The sequence below is a fragment of the Malania oleifera genome, chromosome 8, assembly GCF_029873635.1.
Source record: "Malania oleifera isolate guangnan ecotype guangnan chromosome 8, ASM2987363v1, whole genome shotgun sequence".
Taxonomy (NCBI): domain Eukaryota; kingdom Viridiplantae; phylum Streptophyta; class Magnoliopsida; order Santalales; family Ximeniaceae; genus Malania; species Malania oleifera.
In genome coordinates, this window is record NC_080424.1 from 93,395,686 (window position 1) to 93,420,382 (window position 24,697).

The 24,697-nt window shown below is 31.6% G+C and overlaps 1 protein-coding gene across 1 annotated transcript; it reads left to right on the forward strand.

Annotated features, from left to right (window-relative positions):
* The first annotated feature begins 765 nt into the window (after positions 1-765).
* Positions 766-23,218, forward strand: LOC131162822 (MLP-like protein 34). Its single transcript, XM_058119418.1, has 4 exons — positions 766-1,254; positions 2,235-2,491; positions 21,412-21,664; positions 22,624-23,218. Exons 1-4 carry the CDS (start codon positions 1,056-1,058, stop codon positions 22,890-22,892), a joined length of 978 nt encoding a protein of 325 aa, XP_057975401.1. The 5' UTR covers positions 766-1,055; the 3' UTR covers positions 22,893-23,218.
* Positions 23,219-24,697: the final 1,479 nt, after the last annotated feature.

A 24,697-nucleotide genomic window follows, 5' to 3' on the forward strand; every position in this document is an offset into this window, starting at 1 on the left:
TTTTTTTTTTTTTTGTCTCTTAAAAAGAATCAACTTTTTACTTTGATTTTTTCTATTTATCGATCATAAAAAATTAGTTAATAATTAAAATAAAATATTTGGGTAAAATTATAATTTGGGTAAAATTTGAGAGTCAAATTTAAATTTGAGTAAAATTATAAAAAAAATATTTATTTTTTGTACAAATACATAAAAATCATATTCATAATTTAAATTTCAAACTCTAAATCTATATTATTATTTTTAAATATTTTTTAAAAATGAATAATATTTTTGAATGTTATATTTTTTGTCCCTTTAACAAACTGTCAGTGCATTTTATTTTTTTATTTTATTTTTAAAAATTTTATTAAATGAGGATAAGGTAAGAGGAGCATTAAATAATATTTTTTTTATGGAAACGACACGTAGCAAATCTCGCTACTTCAAATAGCGAGGTTTGCTTAAATCTCGCCACTTGAAATAGCGAGATTTGTCAGGATTATTCCAAAAAATATTTTTCGTGAAAAGATATTATTTAATATATTTATAAAAAGCAGGGATAAAAGGGGAAAAAACCCCTCTGCCTTTACATGTCTAGGCTCATACATGATGTTCATTATTAGCTCCAGAGACTCTAATGGCTCTTCAAGATCTTTTGTTTGTATAATAGAATATATATATATATATAAGGACAGTGAATACAGCAATGTAGCCTTTTTAATTCATCATGCTGTCACGTCTATCACATCTAATAATAATGCAGCAAAGACATGAATTTTTCTTGGTGTAAGGTCATCTCATTTTGTGTGCACTGGGCTACCCCACCAAGAAGCTACTCTATCAAGGATGCATACAAGAGATATCAATTAATGAATACGGGAAATTAATTAGAGTGAGGTTCGGACTTGCAGTGAGGTTGATAGAAAGAAAGTTCTTTTTAAAGGGGGAGGTTATAACATTTTCTCCATCAACTAGCTTGTCAGCTCCAATTTTGATCAATCTTGCTACTTCCTATATAGTTTGTTTTGGGATTGATCGAAGGGTGGTGTAAGTGCAGAGAGAGATCAAGCAGAATGGCTACAGGGACTGGGAAGGTGGAGAAGTTGGAGGCAGAAGTGGAGATCAAGGCTTCTGCTGACCATTTTCATGACATCTTAAGTTCAAAACCTCACCACCTATCCAACGTCTATCCCGAAAAAATTCAAAGTTGTGATATCCATGAGGGTGAATGGGGCAAGGAGAGCTCTGTTATCTGCTGGAACTATGTTCTCGGTAAGCTAGCCTCTACACACGCACGCACGCGCGCGCACACACACACACCCTACACACGTTTTGAAATCCTTTGAATATTTGTATACATATAGTAACTATTGATAAAGTAAAAGGAAGAAAAATGATATACTGCCTTATTTAATTTGTTCGGTTTGTTTTAATTTTACAAGGAAGCAGATCCCTAACTTTTACGGAATTCCCATTTATAGGTGTTGAAATAGTATTGATTTGAACTGACCATGTATTTTCTTTAGGTCGCTTTGATCAAGAATTTTGTTTCAAAAAAAAGAAAAAGAAAATATACTTTTTCATTACTTTTTTTCTCTTTACATCACATAATATAAAAAATGAAATTTTTTCTTGGTAATATAATTAAAAGTTACAAAAAATCAAATGTTATTCATGTGTAAATTTTTTTTTAAAAAATTATTAGGTGATTATATATTTTATTTTTCTTTTTTACTTTTCTTAATAATCAAACACGAAATTTCTATTTTTTTTAATATATTTATTTATTTTTTCTCATATTGTAAATGGATCATTAAAACTATATTCAGATTAATGATTTTCTTTTTTGAGAAAAAGGAATTAAGAAAATAGTTTATATTTGTTTGATTAATTTGGGTCTGATTATCCATGAGTAAGCATAAGTTATTAAATTTTTCACTAAATGTAAGTAATTACTTACATGAATTCTTAAACTTGATTTTTCGGATATGGGAGAGTTTTTGACTTTATAGTTGAGTATCCTTACTGAATTAATTTGACATTTAAAAATGGAAAGTTTATTTAAAAATTTTTGACAAAAAAACATATCAAAATTAACAAATTTTTAAAATAAAATTTGCTTTCATTGATTTATTTTATTATTATTATTATTATTATTATTATTATTATTATTATTTTTTAATGTTTTTGTAAGCTTCAATCATTTCTAAGTGACTCCTTAATTTGGTGACCAACAACAAATAATAAAATAGATGGGAAAGCTTGTGTGGCGAAAGAGGTAGTTGAAGCCATAGACAAAGAAAAGAATTCGGTGACATTCAAAGTGATAGAGGGACAATTGCTGGAGGACTACAAGAGTTTCAAAGCCATTATTCAAGCTACCCCAAAGGGTGAGACAACCTTGGTGAAATGGACCTTCGAATTTGAGAAGCTGAAGGAAGATGACCCTGAGCCCAAAAAATTACTCGACTTTGTTGGTCATCTCACCAAAGATGTTGAAGACCACCTTGTTAAGGCTTAATATATATATATATATATATATATGTATGTATGTATGTATATATGTATGCTTGTATAAGTATTGTTTCATAATTCTAAGTCTTGCATGTATAATAAAGTAGTGTTTGGAATGTCGATTTCAAATTTTAAATTTGAATTTATACAGACTTGAAAGTATATTAAGATAATTTTATATTAAATTCTATTTAAGTCTGCATCAATTCAAATTAAAGATTTGAAATCTATTCCGAAGTACTATATGTAAGGGTTTGGGAAAGGAGGTTTCCTGTATTAATTTGCTCCCTTGTATGGCATCCCTCCATCCATAATTAAGTATCATGTATTTGCTGGTAATGTGAGCATGGGTTCAGGTGGTGTGAGGTAATTATTAATAGCTATTAAACGTGGGCTAGCCTGCTATGTGGATGGGGGAGGACGAATCTTTCAATAGAGATTTATGATGTTGTGTATCTAATATTGTTTCCCAGTGCGATTTCCTCCATTCTATTTATTTATTTATTGTGGGGCAAAGCTTAATTGGGCCAAGCCTGGCATATCTGAAGTAGATGGAAAAAACCAGACCTTGAATCTTCATAATGTTCAGTCAGTGCCATAGTTGAGAGAGAGAAAAGTTATTATTATTATTATTATTATTATTATTATTATTATTATTATTATTATGTGTTTGGGAGAATATAATTTTAAAATTTGAATCTATATTTGTGTGATTATAATAAATGTAATATAAAATAATTTTAATTTTTTAAAAATTTACATAAATTTAAATCTAAGCCTAAAATCGATTATTTCAAAGATTATCTTTAAAAATCTCTATCTCAAACACCTAAATAGAAGATAAATGGGTACAAAAATTTAGTAAGGATGGAGACAGGAAAGTAGAATAGAGGAAACAACTCTTACACACTTATCGGTTGCATTTGTTTCAACGTTCTCATCTTTAAATATTAATTGTAACTTTTAACCCAAATTTGAGGGCTCGGGGGTCACCTCCCTATCAGCCTAAAGTAGTTAAGTGGAGGTGCATTGGAGGCCCCATCTTTATGGTACAATATGTTTGAGTCAAGAGGGTATTTTTGGGTTTTCATTTGTAGCCGACGCTTGTAACTTCCTAAACATAAGCATATTGCCAAATTACCTAAATTCTTGTTCTTCTTATGCTTTTGATTTTTCTCTAAGTTTTGTATTTATTGTGTGTGTGCGTATAATTTTAGGGCATAATTTCACCATACCAATGATGCATGGGTCATTAATCAGATTGCTCTTATGATGACCTGAAAAATTCTACTATATTTTTTATTATTATAATTTATTTTTTAAAAAAAATATATAAAACTCTAATACCATGTATAAGCCACCCGACCTCCGAGTGGATTACTAGGTACAAATGTCCATAAGCTAAACTATAACACATTGGAAGCATAATATACATAAATCTCATATATTATACCAAAGTACTAATACCATTATAATACAAAAGTATCTCTCTCCCAAAATTACCTATACAATCCAAGGTATATAAAACATGTCCATATACAGGCAAATAGTAGTGTCTCACTGGCACTAACTTCAACCCCAAAACCACTAATCCTGCCCGGAGCTCTCTAAGCTCGTCTCTCTGGATTTCTTGAAATGCTAAAAATTAAGGAGTGAGACACTTCTAAGTAAGACGGGATAAATTATTGTCAGTGTATGGTAACATGAGTTTTAATGTATCATAACACGTTCATTTGTTAAATAATTTAACTGAGTAATCATGAAAACTGTACTCATATCCATATATTTTTTTCTCAAAAATATGTACATGCTCAGTATGTTTCTCTGGGTTCGAAACCCAGCATGTCTGTAAAAGTAGATTTATCATGTCTATAATGAGAAACCAAGCTGAGTTGACATTCATATATCATCGTCATATAATCACCTCACATGACCAGGTTGTGCAGTATGAAGGCGGGACTTAGCCATGGTTGGCCTACCAGGTTAAGTCAAAATAATTCTCATCTGTAATACGATTGACCCACTGTAGCCTGGTCCAAACCCAGGGGCAGTCAACATCTCTCTGCAGGCCTAATCGATTTCCAATACCAACACTCTCCCCAAGAATTGTAGTTGCACTGACTCATTCACTAGCAGCGATAATGTGCTCTCATGTACATCACTAGTTTAATAGGATTCTCATTTCCACAATTCCACAGTAATCTCAATATAAAAAATATCATGCCTGTATAAATCACATTTCTCTGTATCAAAAATATCATGTATATATCTCGGTATAAAACTGACATTTCACATATTTCACAAATTCACTGTATTTCCATAAAATCAGTACCATTTCACCATATAATACCATAAAAAAATTTTGATTCAATTATGCAATAAAACATATTATTCTCATGCCACATGATTTAAATTATAATTTTGTAAACTACCCAGGAAAACTACATTTTTAACAAAAATCATGTCTGATCGCCTCCACAATTTTATTTAACCATAAATATATATTTCGGAAATAATGACAATCAACCTACACATTTTAGGTTTTTCCTAAATACATATAATAATAAAAAACACTCATTTCATATGCCTGAATCATACCGAAAATTATATATAACATATACGACGTCATATACTCAAATTTAATCAGTTAAATTTTTTAAAAATAAAAGTCTGACATAATCTATTTCCCTTATTTTAACCTTGGAGTGGTGCTTAGGATCCCCAAATGACAATTCCACTCCAATTAAAATGACAAGGATCGAAGGTAGGACTCCGTGATGGTGTCCGATCATTGATTTTGCTGAAAATTTGAGAGAAATTGAGGAGAGAAAAAGTTGGGCGGAGGGGAGAGAGAGAGAGAGAGAGAGCAAATTACGTTCTATGGGGGTTCTCTAGAATGTTTAACGTGAAGGATCTTTTTGATCCTCAGGTTACCTAAACATATATATATTATATTATAATATTATATTATACTATATTAATATATTATTATAATATATCATATTATATTATTTAACTTAATAATTATTAATTAATTATTTATTTATTTAGTTAATTTTTTTTTTTGGAATCACTACATTCTCTCCTCCTTATAAAAATTTCGTACTCGAAATTTGCTAAACAACATTCAACCCAATCTCTTGAATTTACAATAATGGTCACCTAACTCTAAGAAGAGTCAGCGGTCACCCACATAGTGGTCCCGTCCCAAATTTATTAATAACCCTCACTTATGGAGGAGGAAAAATGTGGTTACATAAATGGCCTCTGGGAGATTACAATTAGTCATAAAAACTCTCCCAAAACTGCATAGAACATAAAACTATTACATAAGAATCTACAATTAAATACACCTAAACCTATTCAAAACGTACTTACCACTGAATTCTCACCTGAACTATTATATTATCTATCTAACTCTGAGCCCTACTAAACAAGTGTGGGTACCTCTGGCACATTTCCTCCTCTAGTTCCCATGAGGTTTCCTCGACTGCATGATTACGCCAGAGTACTTTTAGCAGTGGAATTTTCTTAGTGTGTAATTCCTGTTCTTTATGATCTAAGATCCGAACTGGCACTTCATCATAGGATAAGGTATCACCAAACTCCAGTGCCTTATAACTGATTACATGTGACGAATCTGGGATGTATTTCTTCAACACAGACACATGAAATACATCATGAATTCTGGATAACACTGGGGGTAACGCTAACCTGTAGGCAATTGGACTGATTCTTTCTAATATCTCAAACGGCCTAATATACTTAGGACTTAGCTTACCCTTCTTACAAAATTTCATCACTCCTTTCATTGGTGCAATTTTCAAGAGCACATGATTCCCTACACCAAACTCTAGTTTCCTCCAACGAGTGTCTGCATATCTTTTCTGTTGACTCTAAGCTATTTTGATTCTTTCCTGGATAAACTTGATTTTCTTAGAGGTCCACTGTACGATTTTTGGCCCTAAAATCTACCTTTCACCAATTTCATCCCAATATAGTGGAGTTCGACACCTCCGACCATGTAATGCTTCATACAATGCCATTTCAATATTAGTCTAGTAACTATTATTGTAAGCAAACTCCACCAGTTGGAGCTACTGAATCTAGCTGCCCCCAAAATCCAGTACACAATCTCACAACATATTTTCTAATATCTGAATGGTCCTCTTTATTTGTCCATCGATCTTTGGGTTAAATGTCATGCCAAAAGTAAACCGAGATCCCAAAGCTCTCTGTAAACTCTTCTAGAACTAGGACGTGAACTGGGGGTTTCAATATGATACAATGGATACTGGAACATCATGAAATCTAACTATCTTCTGAATGTACAATTTTGCCAATCTGTTTATGGTGTAATTAGCCTTAATTGGAAGAAAGTGGGCAGTCTTTGTAAGTCGGTCTACTACTATCCAAATAGCATTTTGCCCATGCAGTTATAGTGGCAATCCTATGACGAAGTCCATGGAAATGTGCTCCTACTTCCACTCAATAATGTGAACTGGTTACAACGGTTCTACCGACCTCTGATGTTAAGCCTTTACCTACTAACATGTCAAACACTGCTCTACGTATCGGACAATCTATTGACCTCATAGGTCACACCCGGGTTTTGATAATGAAAAATACTCAACTATTTGATGGCTATCTAGTTTATGTGCAGGTAGATAATTAGCAAATCAAATTGATGGCACATGAAGTAGAGCTTGAGGACCCTGAAGACTACATTATGTTGTATTTCAATTCATTTCTTATTTTTATCTATAATAGTAAATAGGAAATGGTCTATAATAATCAATGCATTACATGCATGATTAGATAGATAAACTCAAAAAGACCTAGACTGACCTTAGGTCCCCCATGCATGCATAAAAGAGTGTTTTATTAAAATAAGTTGATCATCATGTGAATTGGGTTAGCATTTTAAAGAGAAAATGGATGAAAATGCCCAAATTGGCATGTTTGGTCGATCGAACCTTGATACATAGGGAAGTTCAGTCGATCAAACCTCCCTGGATTAACATGTTGACCCCTCGGTCGACCAACCAAGAATATATAGGCAACGACCTAGTCGATCGAACCCCCTCGTGGGAAATTCCAGCTGCATGGTCGATCAAACCCTTAAGTTCAAAATATTTCGATCAACCGAAGTTCGACCAGTTCGGTCAACCGAACTGTGCGGATCAAAAAATCGCCTTCCACTTGGTCGACCATCTTCTCAGTTCAATTTTTTCACGGTCGACCGAACTGAAACACTTAGTCCATCGAACCTTAAGTACGGTTGACCGGTGCTCTCGGGTTGGCGAAATTTATCGAGGTTAAAACACTGTTAAATTTTATAAACCTCACTTAAATTTTTTCTAAAATGACCAATATTTCCTAAACGGTTATGATCTTGGGAAATTCTATATATAGCCCTTTATTTGTAAAAATTAGACACTGATTAGCAATCTTAATTAGCAAAAATCCTCTTAAACTCAAAAATTCCTACTCTTATTTTCAAGCATCCTACACTCATTCCTACTGTCTTTTATTGCTAAAATCACTTTGTAAGTGTGCTTGAGTGTTCTTCTCATTGGGCTTACACTCTCACTTGTTTGATGTTGATTGAGATTTATTTATTTTGAGAGTAAGCCCTAAGTGTTTCTAGGAGACTTTGTTGATAAGTCTTCCTTAAGATTACTTCATTGAGCTTTTGGGTTTTGTATTGTCATTGCAATACTCAAGGAGTTCACATTGTGTTTTGGTTGTGAAAAATATTCTGCAAATCATTTTCAAAACATCTCTTGTACTTATCTTTGAGAAATACATTTTGAGATATTTTCTTGAGTACTGAAGATCTTTGTTGCTCTATTTTTTGATTGATATTATCATCTTGACACAAAGATCAAATAATTTATTTTTACAAATCATTTTTGAATATCTCTCGTGGTTTATTTTGAGAAAAATATTTGTTGAGATATTTGAAGTATGTTTGTGATGTTTGTTGCTGCATTGTGATTGAGACTATTATTTTGATACAAAGATCCTATCACTTACACTCTCACGTACTGATTGCAATATTTGCAGAAATCTTTGAAAGTAGACACTAAGACTACATTGAGCTTATCTTATCATATCATTTGGTAGTGTATTGATTACATTGGTACATAATCTACTTAGTTGAGAAGCATATTGGTTGTACGCAAATTTTATTGTGAAATCTGTTGTTTTCCAGGCATGGCCTCAGGGGGCATTAATCCAGCCCGGAAGGATTGCGTAGGTTGAGGTTAGTACCTTGATTTAACCTGTTTGTATTAGGTGCCGCTTCACCTGTTAAGTGAGCTTATAGTGTCATTCTTGTGCGTGTGCACCAAGGCGGGAACGTAGGCAGTTTGCCGAACCTCGATAACATTTCTAGGTGGCATCTCTATTTATTGCTTTACTGTGCATGCTTAGCTAAATTAATTGTGCAGTTTAATTTCCTCTGTATATTTATATTGCTTTACTTTATTTGCACTAGATTGACTTTAGGTTTGCGTAATACTGTTGTTAGTGGATTAACCTAGGGGATAAAATTTGAGAATATCAATTCACCTCCCCTCTTGGGATTACGGTAAAACTAATAATTGGTATCAAAGCCACGTAGCATTGACTTAATAGTTAATTTTCAAAAGATCTAAGATGACTCATAGCACTGTAACCCCTTTCTCTGAGGGACCCTCTTCCACACACCCTCTGATTTTCAGTGGTGTTAATTACACCTTCTGGAAACAGAGGATGCGCATCTATCTTCAGAACATTGATTAAAAGGTGTGGAGAGTTGTCTCTAGGGGTAATTATGTTCCTATGAAAACTGAGGGTACAACTAGAGTTCCTTAAACTGAGGAAGAATATAATGATGATGATATGAAAGTTGTTAGTTTGAATGTCACTACTATGAATATTTTATATTGTGGTCTTGATGTAAATGAACTCAATAGAGTTATGGCATGTTCATCTTCTAAAGAGATATGAGATAAGTTACAAGTCACATATGAGGGTACTAGAGATGTAAAAGATAGTAGGATTGATATGTTGACCAGTGAGTATGAAGCATTTAGGATGAACACTGGTGAGTCCATTCAGAGCATGTACACTAGATTCACACACATCATTAATTCACTGCATGCATTAGGTAACACCTATCCTACATATGAGATGATTAGGAAAGTCCTTAGAGGCTTGCCTCATGTTTGGGAAGCTAAGACTACGACCATTTCAAAAGGTAGAGACCTTAAGGCCATGACATTAGATGAGTTGATAGGTTCACTAATCACCTATGAATTAGCTATAAATGAGAGACTTAATGATCATAATAGGTTGAGAAAAGTGTCTACATTGAAAAGTTCCACTAATACATCGAGTGAGTGCAGCGAACCTAATTCTGGAGATGATATGACTATGCTAACTAAGAAATTCAGTAGATTCTTTTAGGAAGAATAGTAAACCATACAAAAAGTACAAGGAGTCTACATCTGAGAAAGGAGAGTTGAGTAAAAGAAAGGAGAGATCAAATGCTTCTACGTGCTATAATTGCAACAAGGTTGGACATATCAAGCTGGATTGTCCTTTATTGAAAAAGGAAGCTAGGAAAAAGAAGAAAGTCATGAAAGCGGGAACTCCATGGGATAAACTAAGTAGCAGTGACTTAGAGTCAGACCACAGTGACTCAAAGGTTGCTAATCTATGCTTGATGGCACATGATGATGTGGTACTCACCTCCTTGTTCTTTATCTTCATATTATTCGTTTGATGATGATTGTGTTTCTAATTACATGCCTACGTTTAGAGAATTACAATTTGAATATATTCATGTGTCTAAAATATTGAATAAAATGACCAAAGAAAATGATGATTTGAAAAAGAAATGCGAAAATTGGTCAAAATTGTTTGGAATTACAAAAACCTCTCATGTTTCGAATTTGAAAGAAAAAAATTTGACAATTGCCGAGCTTGAGAGAAAATTAGAGGATAGCTCCAAAATTGTTTTTAAATTCACTGAGGGCCAACGCAATTTTGAAAAACTACTTGGAGCCCAAAGAAATTCTCTTAGTAAAGAGGGTCCTGGTTTTAATGGCATTGAGAATGTTAAACGACCTAATCTTTACTTGGAACATTTCACACGTGAATCAAAATCTCAAATCTCACCTAAAGATCCTAAGTGTAGAATGAAATGTTTCAAATGCAACCAAATTTGTTATATTCAATTTGATTGCCCACTTAGAAATAAACATGTAAAAATTAGAAAGGTGTGGGTAGTTAAGGGTGATCCTGTCACTAACTCCTGTGGACCCAATAAAATTTGGGGACCATCATCAGTCACTTAGTCTATCTTGTAGGTATGTTTGAGATTGTCCTCTTCCAAGGACAGGTGGTACCTAGATAGTGGGTGCTCATGACACATGACCGGCGACAAGGCAAAATTTGCTTCAATCACTCCCAAAGATGGAGGGTACGTGACATTTGGCGATAATGCAAAGGGACACATCATCAGCGTAGGTAAGGTCGGTAAGGATCCTTCTCTAGTTATTGATAATGTTCTATTAGTTGATGGCTTGAAGCATAATTTGTTGAGCATTAATCAATTATGTGATAAAGGATATTAGGTTTCATTTGAAAATGATAAATGCATAGTTGAAAGTAAATCAGATCATAAATTTTTTTTCACTGCAGATCACCATGAAAATGTATATACTGCTACTTTTGATAATTTAACTTCACAACAAGTAACTTGTTTTTCTACGATAAATGAAGCTAGTTGGTTATGACATAGGCGCTTAAGACATGCTAGCATGGACTTGTTGTCAAAACTAGTAAGAAAAGATTTAGTGAAAGGCTTACCTAAAATACCTTTTGTGAAAGATAAAATCCGTGATGCATCTTAAATGGGTAAACAAACAAAATCTAGCTTTAAAAAAAAAAAAATTATTTCTACCACTAGACCGCTTGAAATGCTTCATTTGGATTTGTTTGGTCCTAATTTTGTGCAAAGTCTAGGTGGTAAATCATATGCTTTTGTTATTGTTGATAACTATTCTAGGTTCATATGGGTGCTATTTCTCTCACATAAAAATGAATCATGTGAACAGTTTACAAAGTTATGCACGAGAATTCAAAATGAAAAAGGCTATAAGATAATTCACATAAGAAGTTGTAGACACCCTATTTTTGCCCTAACCAAATGGAACAAGGGGTCCTTTCTCATTGTATTATTATTATTATTATTACCTTATTTTTATTATCACTATTATTATTATCATTATTATTATTATTATTATTATTATTATTATTATTATTATTATTATTATTACTAAGATTTCTATTGTTGTTATTTACACTATTATTAATATTTTTATTTTTATTTTTCACTATTATTATTATTGTTAACTATTTTTCTATATTGATATGAGTAATTTATTATTATTACTATTATTTTATTATTATTATTATTTTCCTATATTGATATAAGTAATTTATTATTATTACTATATTATTATTATTTTCCTATATTGTTATAAGTGACTTATTATTATCACTATTATTTATCTATTATTTATTATTATTATTATTATTTTTATTTTTATTTGTTATTTTTACCACTATATTTACCATTATTATTATTATTATTATTATTATTATTATTATTAACATTATTATTATTTGGCTATTATCATTAATTTTTATTACTCTTGCTATTATTATCATTTATTATTATCATTTATTATTATCTTTATTTCTATATTCACTTTATTATTATTTTTTCCTTATTATTATTATTATTATTATTATTATTTTTATTATATCATTATTACCATATTAGTAATTATACTCATATATATTATTTCCATAAAGATATAAAAGAAAAAAATATAATAAAAATACAATAAACCAAAAAGAAAAAGAGAGAGTTAGGGTTTCTAAAATTTTTTTTATAAAAGGACCCTTTTCTTCTCTCCAAAAGAGAGCCGGGGGGGCGCGCACAGCACAGGAGGCGCAGCCAAAGAAATCAAAAAAAAAAAAATTTCTTCTTCTTCTTCTGCTTCTTCTTTTTTCTTTTGGTCGCCGTCCTTTCTCCATGCCCACTAGCAGCAGCCAAGCACCATCCCAGACTTTCCACCAACAGTCTCCACGCACCAGTCCTCACAGCCCCCTGCTCGGCCTGCAGCAGACCACCACGAGCACCAGCTCCTACCCGCAACAACCCGAGGCTTCTCCAGCCTTCAAACAACAACCCGAAGACTCCTCTGCTCTCGTTGCTCCTTACTCGTCGCCGGAGCAACCCCGCCACTAGCAGCACCACAGCCAGCCCCTCTCAGTTGCTCCCAGCAACTCCGTCAGAACCTGAACCTCCGGCAAGCCTCCTCACCAGGCTACTCGCAGCAGCCTCCGACATCACCACCATCTCCGGTCATCTTCATCCTCTTCCAGCAACGTCCGAGACCACACCAGTAGCAGCGGCCCTCAACCCCAGTTGCAGCAGTTCCCCCGAGCAACCCAGGACCTCCGGCGACACACACACATACTCGAAGGTCCAGATTACCTCTGTAAGCCCCTCTGCATGCCTACACTTACCACACACAATACACACATATATCTATATATTTATTTTATTAGTGTTGATATATATATATATATATACGTACATATTGGTTTTGTTTGGGGTTTTTAATGCTTAAAGTTTAAACTGTTTTTTTTTTTATATGTGTATCTGTGTGTATATAATGCTTATGGCACTCACTCACACCCAGACATTGTGCACGTACAGCACACACACACGTATTGATTTTTCTTTTTATTTTAGGGACGTTTATATCTTTGTCGTATTTATTATGCATATGAAATAATTAATACTATTATTGTAGGATTTTAATGTTGTAATATTAGTATTTAATATCCATGTTTAGATTTTTGTCATATTTATTATAAATACTAATTGGTTTATTTTGTTTTTGTAGGATTCCTTTTTGTTTGATCGGGTCTCAAGTGTCAATATTTGAATTTTCTTGTCATTTTTTTTTTTAAATATGTAATATTATGGTTTACTATCTAATATTGTATTATCAGCATGTATATATTTTTTCTTATGATATGCTTTTATTATTACATTTGTTTTGTATTATCATGTAATATTAAGGCTCATTGTTTCATATTGTTTTGTCATCATATATACATATTCATATCTATTATGGTTTGTCATTGTACATATTTATATAATATTATGATTTATTATTTTGTATTGTATATACTATGGTTCATTATCATGTAGTAGTATCATTAGGGTTTTGATTATTCAATGTTTATATTAAATAGGATTTTTTAAGTATTTCACATTATCGCGGTTTAGGTATTTTTTTTTAGAGTTTGGATTATGTCATGTTCATATTTATTAGGGTTTTGATCACTTCATAGTATCTTTGTGTACTTTTAGGGTTGAAATTGCTTCCATATAAATTACGTACTTAGGGTTTTTGGTCATCATTGTACTCACTTTATATTTAATATTTGTATAGTTAAGTTTGTGTGTTAATTTTGGTAGTCATATTGAATAGGTACGCATTAATTTTAGAGATAACTCATTTCTATAAATTCAATCATTTTCTTGCCCTTTTCATTAGTTTACATATTTTAATCCTAAGTTCGGTTGGTTTCCTTAATTAAGTGTTTACATATGTGTGTCTTGTGCATATCTTATTGCTATTATTGTCATTTATTATTATTATTATTATTATTATTATTATTATTATTATTATTATTATTATTATTATTATTATGTACTGAATCATTATGGTATCATTACTATTATATTATTGATGTGTTATTATTGTTAATATGAGATTACCATCAGGGTAGTGTTATTGTGATTATGTGTTGTTAGTGCGTGTTATATAATTATTATAATATTATTATTTATGTAGTAGTGTTGTGATATTATTATATACATGCTATTATAGTATCCGGTTGTATTATTAATGTAATATTATTAGTATAGGGTTGTTATTATAGTAGTATGTCTCTATTATTGTTAGCATTGTTATCATTTCCTATTTATATCCATAGTAGATATTCTTAGTATTTTTGTTTCTATGGTATATTTATATTTTGTATTATGTATTATTGTATTTATTATTTTATAATATTATATTATTTTCATGTGTGTATATCCTTATGATTTTATTGCGGGGTATGTGCCGTCGGGCTTCACATACCTTTAAGCTCTGAGGGAATATATATATGTATATATTTATTTATTTATTTATTTTTCATATGTATTTATAAGTTCATAAAAAGGAGTAATTTAAAGACTTATTAGATTAATTTAGGGATAATTTCCAATTAATTAGGTACCGTTCGTAAGAACGGGCGCGTAGGGGGTGCTTATACCTTCCCCTCGCATAACCGAACTCCCGAGCCTAACTCTGGTAACATAGACCCGTTCTACCCTTAACGGGATAGTAATTATGTGTCCTAACCGTACTAAAAGGTTAGTGGCGACTCCGACATTCCATGTTTTAATTGAAAATTAAAATTGATTTTTAATTTCGCCCCCTGGGGCACACGCGCTCCTGGGACGTCGCGACAGAAGTGATAGAGGTACTAAATTTAAAAATGATGGCATAGAAAATTATTGTGACCTAGAGGGCATATCACATAACTTTTCTGCACCTAATACCCCTTAATATAATGGTGTGGTAGAAAGAAAGAATAGGTCATTACAAGAAATGGGTATGACCATATTGAATGAGCATAAGCTACCTAAATATTTTTTGGTTGAGGCTATAAATATTGCATGTTATGTCATGAATAAGGTGTTGATTAGACCTTCACTTAATAAAACCCCTTATGAATTGTGGAATAACCATAGACCTAACATTTCCTACTTTCATGTTTTTGGTTGTAAATGTTTTGTGCTTAGGGATAATGAACATCTAGGGAAATTTGATTCTAAATTTGATGAAGGCATTTTCCTAGGTTATTCTTTTACTAGTAAAGTATATAGAGCTTTCAATAAAAGAATTTTAACTGTCATTGAATCTACTCATGTTATATTTGATGAATCTAATCCACTTTCTAAGAAAGATGATGAAGATGACATTGACATTAGAAAATACTTAGACAAGTTATCTATTGAAAACAATGCAAGTGAGAATTCAGAAATTAATGATAAATCATCTGAAGATAATAACAATGACAATGAAATTCAGGAGTTGCTTAGGGATTGAGAATTTATTAGAAACCATCCTACAGATCAAATCATAGGTGAACCTTCCCATGGTGTAGCCACAAGTTCTTCCTTGAAAAACCTATTGAGTCATTCTGCTTTCTTGTCCCAAGAAGAACCTAAAAATATTAAAAAAGCCATAGAGGATGAGTCATGGGTAATGTCTATGTAAGAAGAACTTAATTAATTTGAAAGAAGCAAATTGTGGATCCTAAAAATTATGCGAGACCTATGTGTTCGTCGACGAGGCCTGGAGAAAATTTCTTGGGTTATTACAAGTATATCACAATAATTAAATCACAACTCTAATGTATATTCATAACACAGTATAAAAATCACAACACGGTATAAAATCACAATTTCACTGTATAATATCATAAAAGAGGTTCCAACCAATTTAATTCTGCAATTATAACAAAGTATTCTCATGCCCCACGATCTAAGTGATAATTTGTAATATAACAAATTGCCCTGAGAATATACTTTACTGAAAACATGGGTATGATCATTTCCATCATTTTATTTATCTTATAATATATGTTTTTCTAGAAACAGAGATAATTAACCTTTTTTACTTTGGTTTTCCCCAAATATGTATAATAATCAAAATCGTCAATTTCATATGCCTGAATCATTCGAAAAATCAAATACAGTATTCCAGTAATCATATATTTCATTTTAATCGGTAAAATTTCTAAAATACCTGACATAATCTATTCCCCTCACCTTATCCCTAGAGTGGTTCCTATGATGCCCAAACAACAAAACTGTCCCAGTTAAAACGCTGAAGCTTAGAGCTAGGACCTAGAAACAGTGTTTGCTTTTCAATTTGGCAGAGAGAGAGAGAGAGAGAGCTTTCTAAAAAAAATGAGTCAATTCCTATTTATAAGCATGTTGGCCCATAGGAAACCGTTGACGATTTAGTCACTTATCCGTCCTTTTGACCTTGTTTTTACATTTAACAGCCTCGGTAATTCAAAATCGTCAACAGTTTTCTCTGAGCTTACAAAACCGTCGATGGTTTGGTCCTATATCAAACCAAATTTTCCTTATTATTATTATTATTAGGTTGACACGTGAGTATCTCTCCTCCACATATACAAGGCATTGCGTGGCTCCCTGGTAGCCGCCCGATTTGTGCTTCTAGGGGATGGACGTGATCGTGCCAAATCATTGATCCGCACGCACCCAACCCTCGCCACACGATCTGGATTTTCTGGTAGCGATCATGATTGAGCCGCGTCACCAATCAGCATCCACGCATGCTCACCCATTCAACTATCGACACGTGGCATGTGCAGCCCCCATATCCCATAGTGGCATGTGGTTCCCTCATGACCATCCGATCAGTGCATCCTAACAACGGCCATGATCAAGCCACGTTGTGGTTTCCATCCGTATGCTCTCATTAGCTCGCTAGCCGACACGTGGTCACACCTAGAACTGGTTGACCCTTGACCGGGTTCCCCTTTGACCCGAATCGATTCCCAAGAACTAGTTGACCCATTGAACCGGCCTCAAACTGGTTTTTCTTATTTTATTTATTATACTACATTATTTAAACATTCATTGAAATTCTAAAAAATCATTAAAAAAAATCAAGAAAATTATTAAAAAAATTTAGAAAAATCATAGAAAATTCTAAAACATATTTTTGACTCAATTTTTCATTATTTTCTTTACTTTATTTTTGTACCATATTATTTAATGGTTTCAAAATTTGGGAAAAATATTAAAAAAAATTATAAAAAAATTCAGGAAAATTAAAGAAAAACATAAAAATATCCTTGAGCCCAAAACTTTGTTTTTTGTTAACTTTTCATCCCAAATTAATTCAAAACCCTCTTGAAATATTGTTTTCATACTTAGAAAACCCTCTAAATTTCAAAAATTTTAGGATTTTTCTTTTTGTACAATATTTTCTCGATTTTCATTTCCCTATGATGTCAAACAAAGGGCATGAGTTTTTTTAGCTCCGTGTGCCTTAGTTATGAGGAAAATATTTATATTGTATACTATGTAAATACTTGTGCGATCTATTTGTTTGCATATGCATTTTGTGAATTGTTTAAAAAAAGTAAAATAAAAAGGCTACTAAATTTAATTTGGGATAGTTGTCAATTAATTAGGTACCGTTCGTAGAACAGACATGTAGAGGGTGCTAACCACACTCTTGATCCCTGCTTTGGTATATGCAGACCAATTCAACCCTTAACTAGGTAGTAATCAAGTGTTCTAACCATACTCCAAAAGATTAGTTGTGACTCCATCACACCATGTTTTCCCGAAAATCAAAAACTACTTTTTATTTCGTCTGCCCCGGGGCACCATTCGCTCCGTAGGAATGTCGCGACAAAGTCCACTCACGAATTCCTCCAATGCTAACAAGTGGTACTAGAGTCGATGGTTCAAAACACTAGGTGAGCGACATCGTAAAAAAGTCGAGACGTGAAACTAATTCTCCTAACATGCTAACAGTTAGAAGACCAAGTGTGTGGCCGAGACTAATAAAGGATCATCTAGGTTGAGGATGGATCTGAATAAGATCAAGACGTGAGAGGTAGGATTGGTTAGGAGGATCGTGAAATGCAATTGGACGCACGTAAGACACCAGTGGTAAGGCCCACTTGAGCAACTATTGGGGAATTAGGCTTACTCCCATAAAAGAGACGATTTTCATTCAAGGGGGAACAGTTGGAACTAACAAGTGAGGGAGAGGTTGTTAAGAATTGCACTTGTAAGTTTGTCTTATATTGAAAAATTTGAGTGGATGATGGGTGCTTATATACATGGTTGGGCTCAAGATCTAAAAGGCTTAAACTTTTTGGTCAAGTTGGTGTTCACCTATATGTATCAAGTCCACTTATGGGCTCCTTTAGTGCTAACAAAAATTATGTTAATTATTCAAAGAGAATTATAGTTTCATGAAACAATAATAAAAAAATTTGCATGTTCAAACTCATATTTATCTCAGTATGGGGAATAGGTAACTTAGTTGTCCCTAAAAATTTTTGTTATCAATTGACAACCTCCAAGTATTGAGGACTGTGTATTTACAGCAATATTAGGCGTATGAATACTCCATCGTAGATGAACCCGTCCATGTTCTTTATCTAACACCTTAACCCTAAATTTGTGATAGGTATGCTAACTTAATTTTGGTTCATAGAATGCTTATTCATAAAAATAAGATAGAATAAGACAAGTCATGAAAATGCAATATAATTATGTTGGAATATAATAATTTCTTTAAAAAAAAAAAAAACTAATTTGCTAGCTTTCCGGAAGATTGTATCTCAATAATATTTCCAAAAGACACAACAAGTGGAGCCATATGGTTGTGGGATTCACCCTTTCTACATCTTTTATATTTAGAAATGAAATGAAATATGAGGAAATGGAATCAAATTTATCATTTGTTTTCTTGATGCTCTCTTTTCAAAAGTTTATTCTATTTCTTTCTTTTCCCATTTAATTCTGCAAGCCAAATATATTCTTAGTGTCTTCCCAAGAGATTGTAGGTATGAGATTCCCAAGAAAATCATTTTTTTACTTGGAAAAAAGTTATCCATAAAGTTTGTATTACCCATTCAATATAAAATATATATATATAAGATAGGAATAAATAATCCCAACTCATCTTTTATATTTAGAAAATAGGAGGGAATGGAATCAAATTTATCATTTGCTTTCTTGATGCTCTCTTTTCAAAAGTTTATTCTATTTCTTTCTTATCCCATTTAATTCTACAAGCATTGTAGGTATCAGATTCCCAAGAAAATCATTTTTTTACTTGGAAAAAAGTTATCCATAAAGTTTGTATTACCCATTCAATATAAAATATATATAAGATAGGAATAAATAATCCCAACTCATCTTTTATATTTAGAAATGAAATGAAACAGGAGGGAATGGAATCAAATTTATCATTTGCTTTCTTGATGCTCTCTTTTCAAAAGTTTATTCTATTTCTTTCTTATCCCATTTAATTCTACAAGCATTGTAGGTATCAGATTCCCAAGAAAATCATTTTTTTACTTGGAAAAAAGTTATCCATAAAGTTTGTATTACCCATTCAATATAAAATATATATAAGATAGGAATAAATAATCCCAACTCATCTTTTATATTTAGAAATGAAATGAAACAGGAGGGAATGGAATCAAATTTATCATTTGCTTTCTTGATGCTCTCTTTTCAAAAGTTTATTCTATTTCTTTCTTATCTCATTTAATTCTACAAGCATTGTAGGTATCAGATTCCCAAAAAAATCATTTTTTTACTTGGAAAAAAGTTATCCATAAAATTTGTATTACCCATTCATTATAAAATATATATAAGATAGGAATAAATAATCCCAACTCATCTTTCATATTTAGAAATGAAATGAAATAGGAGGGAATGGAATCAAATTTATCATTTGCTTTCTTGATGCTCTCTTTTCAAAAGTTTATTCTATTTCTTTCTTATCCCATTTAATTCTACAAGCATTGTAGGTATCAGATTCCCAAGAAAATCATTTTTTTTACTTGGAAAAAAGTTATCCATAAAGTTTGTATTACCCATTCAATATAAAATATATATAAGATAGGAATAAATAATCACAACTCATCTTTTATATTTAGAAATGAATTGAAATAGGAGGGAATGGAATCAAATTTATCATTTGCTTTCTTGATGCTCTCTTTTCGAAAGTTTATTCTATTTCTTTCTTATCCCATTTAATTCTACAAGCATTGTAGGTATATTCCCAAGAAAATCATTTTTTTACTTGGAAAAAAGTTATCCATAAAGTTTGTATTACCCATTCAATATAAAATATATATAAGATAGGAATAAATAATCCCAACTATGTATTATGAACTAAATAAAAATTTTACATTGTCATTTTTACACAACGACAACACATTTATTTAAGCTATCAAATCTTAATATTATGATCATTCTACTACAAAAATCTAGATATTTTACAAATCAAACAAGAGTTTTTTGCATTTGATTATGTATTATTGTACCTGTACATATGAGCATCAAGGGCTGCTAGATTGTCATTCAAGTCAACCAGGCAACCTACACTAACCCAACAGTCACCACAAGAGTCTAGCTCCCACTCTTCGAGTCGTCCTTCCTATGATAGATTAAGACATGTATAGTAGGTTGTAAAACTCAATTTATTTTTGTGGGCAAAATTAGTATATACCTGGATGTAGTCTTGGAATGTTTGAATTTCTTCGGTGCCCTTTGCCTTTACATGTCTAGGCTCATACATGATGTTCATTCTTAGCTCCAGAGACTCTAATGACTCTTCAAGATCTTTTGTTTGTATAATAGAATATATATAAGAACAGTGAATACAGCATGGATGTAGCCTTTTTAATTCATCATGCTGTCACGCCTATCACATCTAATAATAATGCAGCAAAAACATGAATTTTTCTTGGTGTAAGGTCATCTCATTCTGTGTGCACTGGGCGACCCTACCAAGAAGCTACTCTTTCAAGGATACAAACAAGAGATATCAATTAATGAATACGGGAAATTAATTAAAGTGGGGTTCAGACTTGTAGTGAGGTTGATAGAAAGAAAGTTCTATTTAAAGGGGGAGGTTATAACGTTTTCTGCATCAACTAGCTTGTGAGCTCCAATTCTGGTCAACCTTGTTATTTACTATATAGTTTGTTTTGGGATCGATCGAAGGGTGGTGTAAGTGCAAAGAGAGATTGAGCAGAATGGCTACAGGGACTGGGAAGGTGGAGAAGTTGGAGGCAGAAGTGGAGATAAAGACTTCTGCTGACCATTTTCATGACTTCTTAAGTTCTAAACCTCACCACCTATCCAACGTCTGTCCCGAAAAATTTCAGAGTTGTGATATTCATGAGGGTGAATGGGGCAAGGAGAGCTCTGTTATCTACTGGAACTATGTCCTCGGTAAGCTAGCCTCTACACACGCACGCATGCGCGCGCACACACACACCCTACACACGTTTTGAAATCCTTTGAATATTTGTATATCTATAGTAACTATTGATAAAGTAAAAGGAAGAAAAATGATATACTGTCTTATTTAATTTGTTCAGTTTGTTTTAATTTTACAAGGAAGCAGATCCCTAACTTTTATGGAATTCCCATTTATAGGTGTTGAAATAATATTGATTTGAACTGATCATGTATTTTCTTTAGGTCGCTTTGATCAAGAAATTTGTTTCAAAAAAAAACAAGAAGAAAATATATTTTTCATTACTTTTTTTCTCTTTACATCACATAATATAAAAAATGAAATTTTTTCTTGGTAATATAATTAAAAGTTACGAAAAATCAAATGTTATTCATGTGTAAAATTTTTTTAAAAAAATTAATAAGTGATTATATATTTTATTTTTCCTTTTTACTTTTCTTAATAATCAAACACGAAATTTCTATTTTTTTATATATTTATTTATTTTTTCTCATAATCTAAATGGATCCTTAAAACCATATTAAGATTAATGATTTTCTTTTTTGAGAAAAAGGAATTAAGAAAATAGTTGACATTTGTTTGATTAATTTGGGTCTGGTTATCCATGAGTAAGCATAAGTTATTCAATTTTTCACTAAATTTAAGTAATTACTTACATGAATACTTAAACTTGATTTTTCGGATATCGGAGAGTTTTTGACTTTGTAGTTGAGTATCCTTACTAAATTAATTTGACATTTAAAAATGGAAAGTTTATTTAAAAATTTTTGACAAAAAAACATATCAAAATTAACAAATTTTTAAAATAAAATTTGCTGTCATTGATTTATTTTGTTTTTTTAATATTATTTTTTATCTTTATGTTTTTCTAAGCTTCAATCATTTCTAAGTGACTCCTTAATTTGGGGACTGACAACAAATAATAAAATAGATGGAAAAGCAAGTGTGGCCAAAGAGATAGTAGAAGCCATAGACAAAGAAAAGAATTCGGTGACATTCAAAGTGATAGAGGGACAATTGCTGGAGGACTATAAGAGCTTCAAGACCACTATTCAAGCTACCCCAAAGGGTGAGACAACCTTGGTGAAATGGACCTTCGAATTTGAGAAGCTAAAGGAAGATGACCCTGAGCCCAAAAAATTACTCGACAATGCTAGTCATCTCACCAAAGATATTGAAGACCACCTTGCTAAGGCTTAATATAAATATATATATATATATATATATATATGTATGTATGCTCGTATAAGTATTGTTTCATAATTCTAAGTCTTGCATGTATAATAAAGTAGTGTTTGGAATGTCGATTTCGAATTTTAAATTTGAATTTATACAAATTTGAAAGAATATTAAGATAATATTATATTAAATTCTATTCAAATTTGTGTCAATTGAAATTAAAAATTTGAAATCTATTCCGAAGTACTATATATGTAAGGGTTTGGGAAAGAAGGTTTCCTGTATTAATTGCTCCCTTGTATGGTATCCCTCCATCCATAATTAAGTATAATGTATTTTGCTGGTAATGTGAGCATGGGTTCAGGTGAAGTGAGGTAATTATTAATAGCTATTAAATGTGGGCTAGCCTGCTATGTGGATGGGAGGACGAATCTTTCAAAAGAGATTTATGATGTTGTGTATCTAATGGGCCAAGCCTGGCATATAAACCAGACCTTGAATCTTCATAATGTTTAGTCCGTCCCATAGTTGAGAGAGAGAGAAGTTATTATTATTATTATTATTATTATTATTTATCGTTCCCCAGTTTAATTTCTTGTTTATTTCTTTAAAATAATTAAAAAAATATTTGTTGAGATATATTCTATTAAAGTCCACCTTAAGTTGCATAGTAATAGCACATAAAAGTAAGGTTTTGAGTTCTTCCAAATTTGTAAGAGATCTTTTCCCAAAATTTATAGAGATGAAGTTCTAATGTAGAAGTACTATTAAAGCATACTCCAAACGTAAAATGCGTATCGACTAATTAAAAAACAGCGGCAAATAAATTGTACAAAACAGTCATGAAATTCATAATTAAACTAGTTCATAGAATCAACATATAGATCTAAAAAAGAAAAATAAACCTAAACAGAACGTAAAGAACAAAAACTACGCATAGATTTTTCTTACTTCCATCTCATATTTCAGATTTATCTAAAATAGAAGGCATACCTTATATTATAAAGAATAAAGAATGAGGGCCTAAAGCAAACTGCATACATTCAAAACCAAAAAAAATATAATTGAATATGATTAACCATATTGTTATAGGCAGACCATTCACTTCACCATAGATTAAATTTATCTTTTTACATATATACATATAATGATCGTAATATTTTCTATTCCCTGAAAGCCATGATATTAAATAGTGGTTGAGGTCAGGTCATTGTGTGACCCAACCATCCATGAAATTTAAACACAAATGATATTACATATTCTAATACATACTACTAAAAATTGAATCAATTTGAAGCAGAGAAAAAAATGACAATTATAGTAAAAAGGTTCGGTACTATTTATTGGTAGAAAAAATTTCATTCTTATTTTTATTTGTAATTTTTCAAAAAAATTACAAAAATACCATTTTATTTTTCAATTTTCTTTAAATTTATTTATATAGAAAATTTGTAAAAGATATATATTTTTTTACTATTTTCTAAATTTCTAATTGCTTTGCGTTTGAGAGTGTAAAAATTGGATCTCAAACTTTGATTTGTGTGAATTATAACAAAATATAATGTAAAATTGTATTTAATTTCCAAATGGATACAAATAAAAAATCCAAATTCCAAAATCTATGATATCAAATACTACCTTGTCTAATTTCTAAAAAAAATTGTAAAATAAGTTTTCTACTTTGTAATTATTTTGAAATATGTAATTGAAAAAATAATTTTTTGCTGAGCAAAACACTATTTTCTTTCTTTGTTGTTTTAAAGTCTTTTCCTTTTGGTTTGTTTCATAGTTTTTTTCAGAGGTCTTATTTTCCTTTTTGTAAATTC

Coding starts and splice junctions, on each gene's coding strand:
- LOC131162822 (XM_058119418.1), top strand. CDS start 1,056: ATGGCTACAGGGACTGGGAAGGTGGAGAAGTTGGAGGCAGAAGTGGAG. Junction 1,255..2,234: donor CTGCTGGAACTATGTTCTCG/GTAAGCTAGCCT, acceptor ATAATAAAATAG/ATGGGAAAGCTTGTGTGGCG. Junction 21,665..22,623: donor CTACTGGAACTATGTCCTCG/GTAAGCTAGCCT, acceptor ATAATAAAATAG/ATGGAAAAGCAAGTGTGGCC.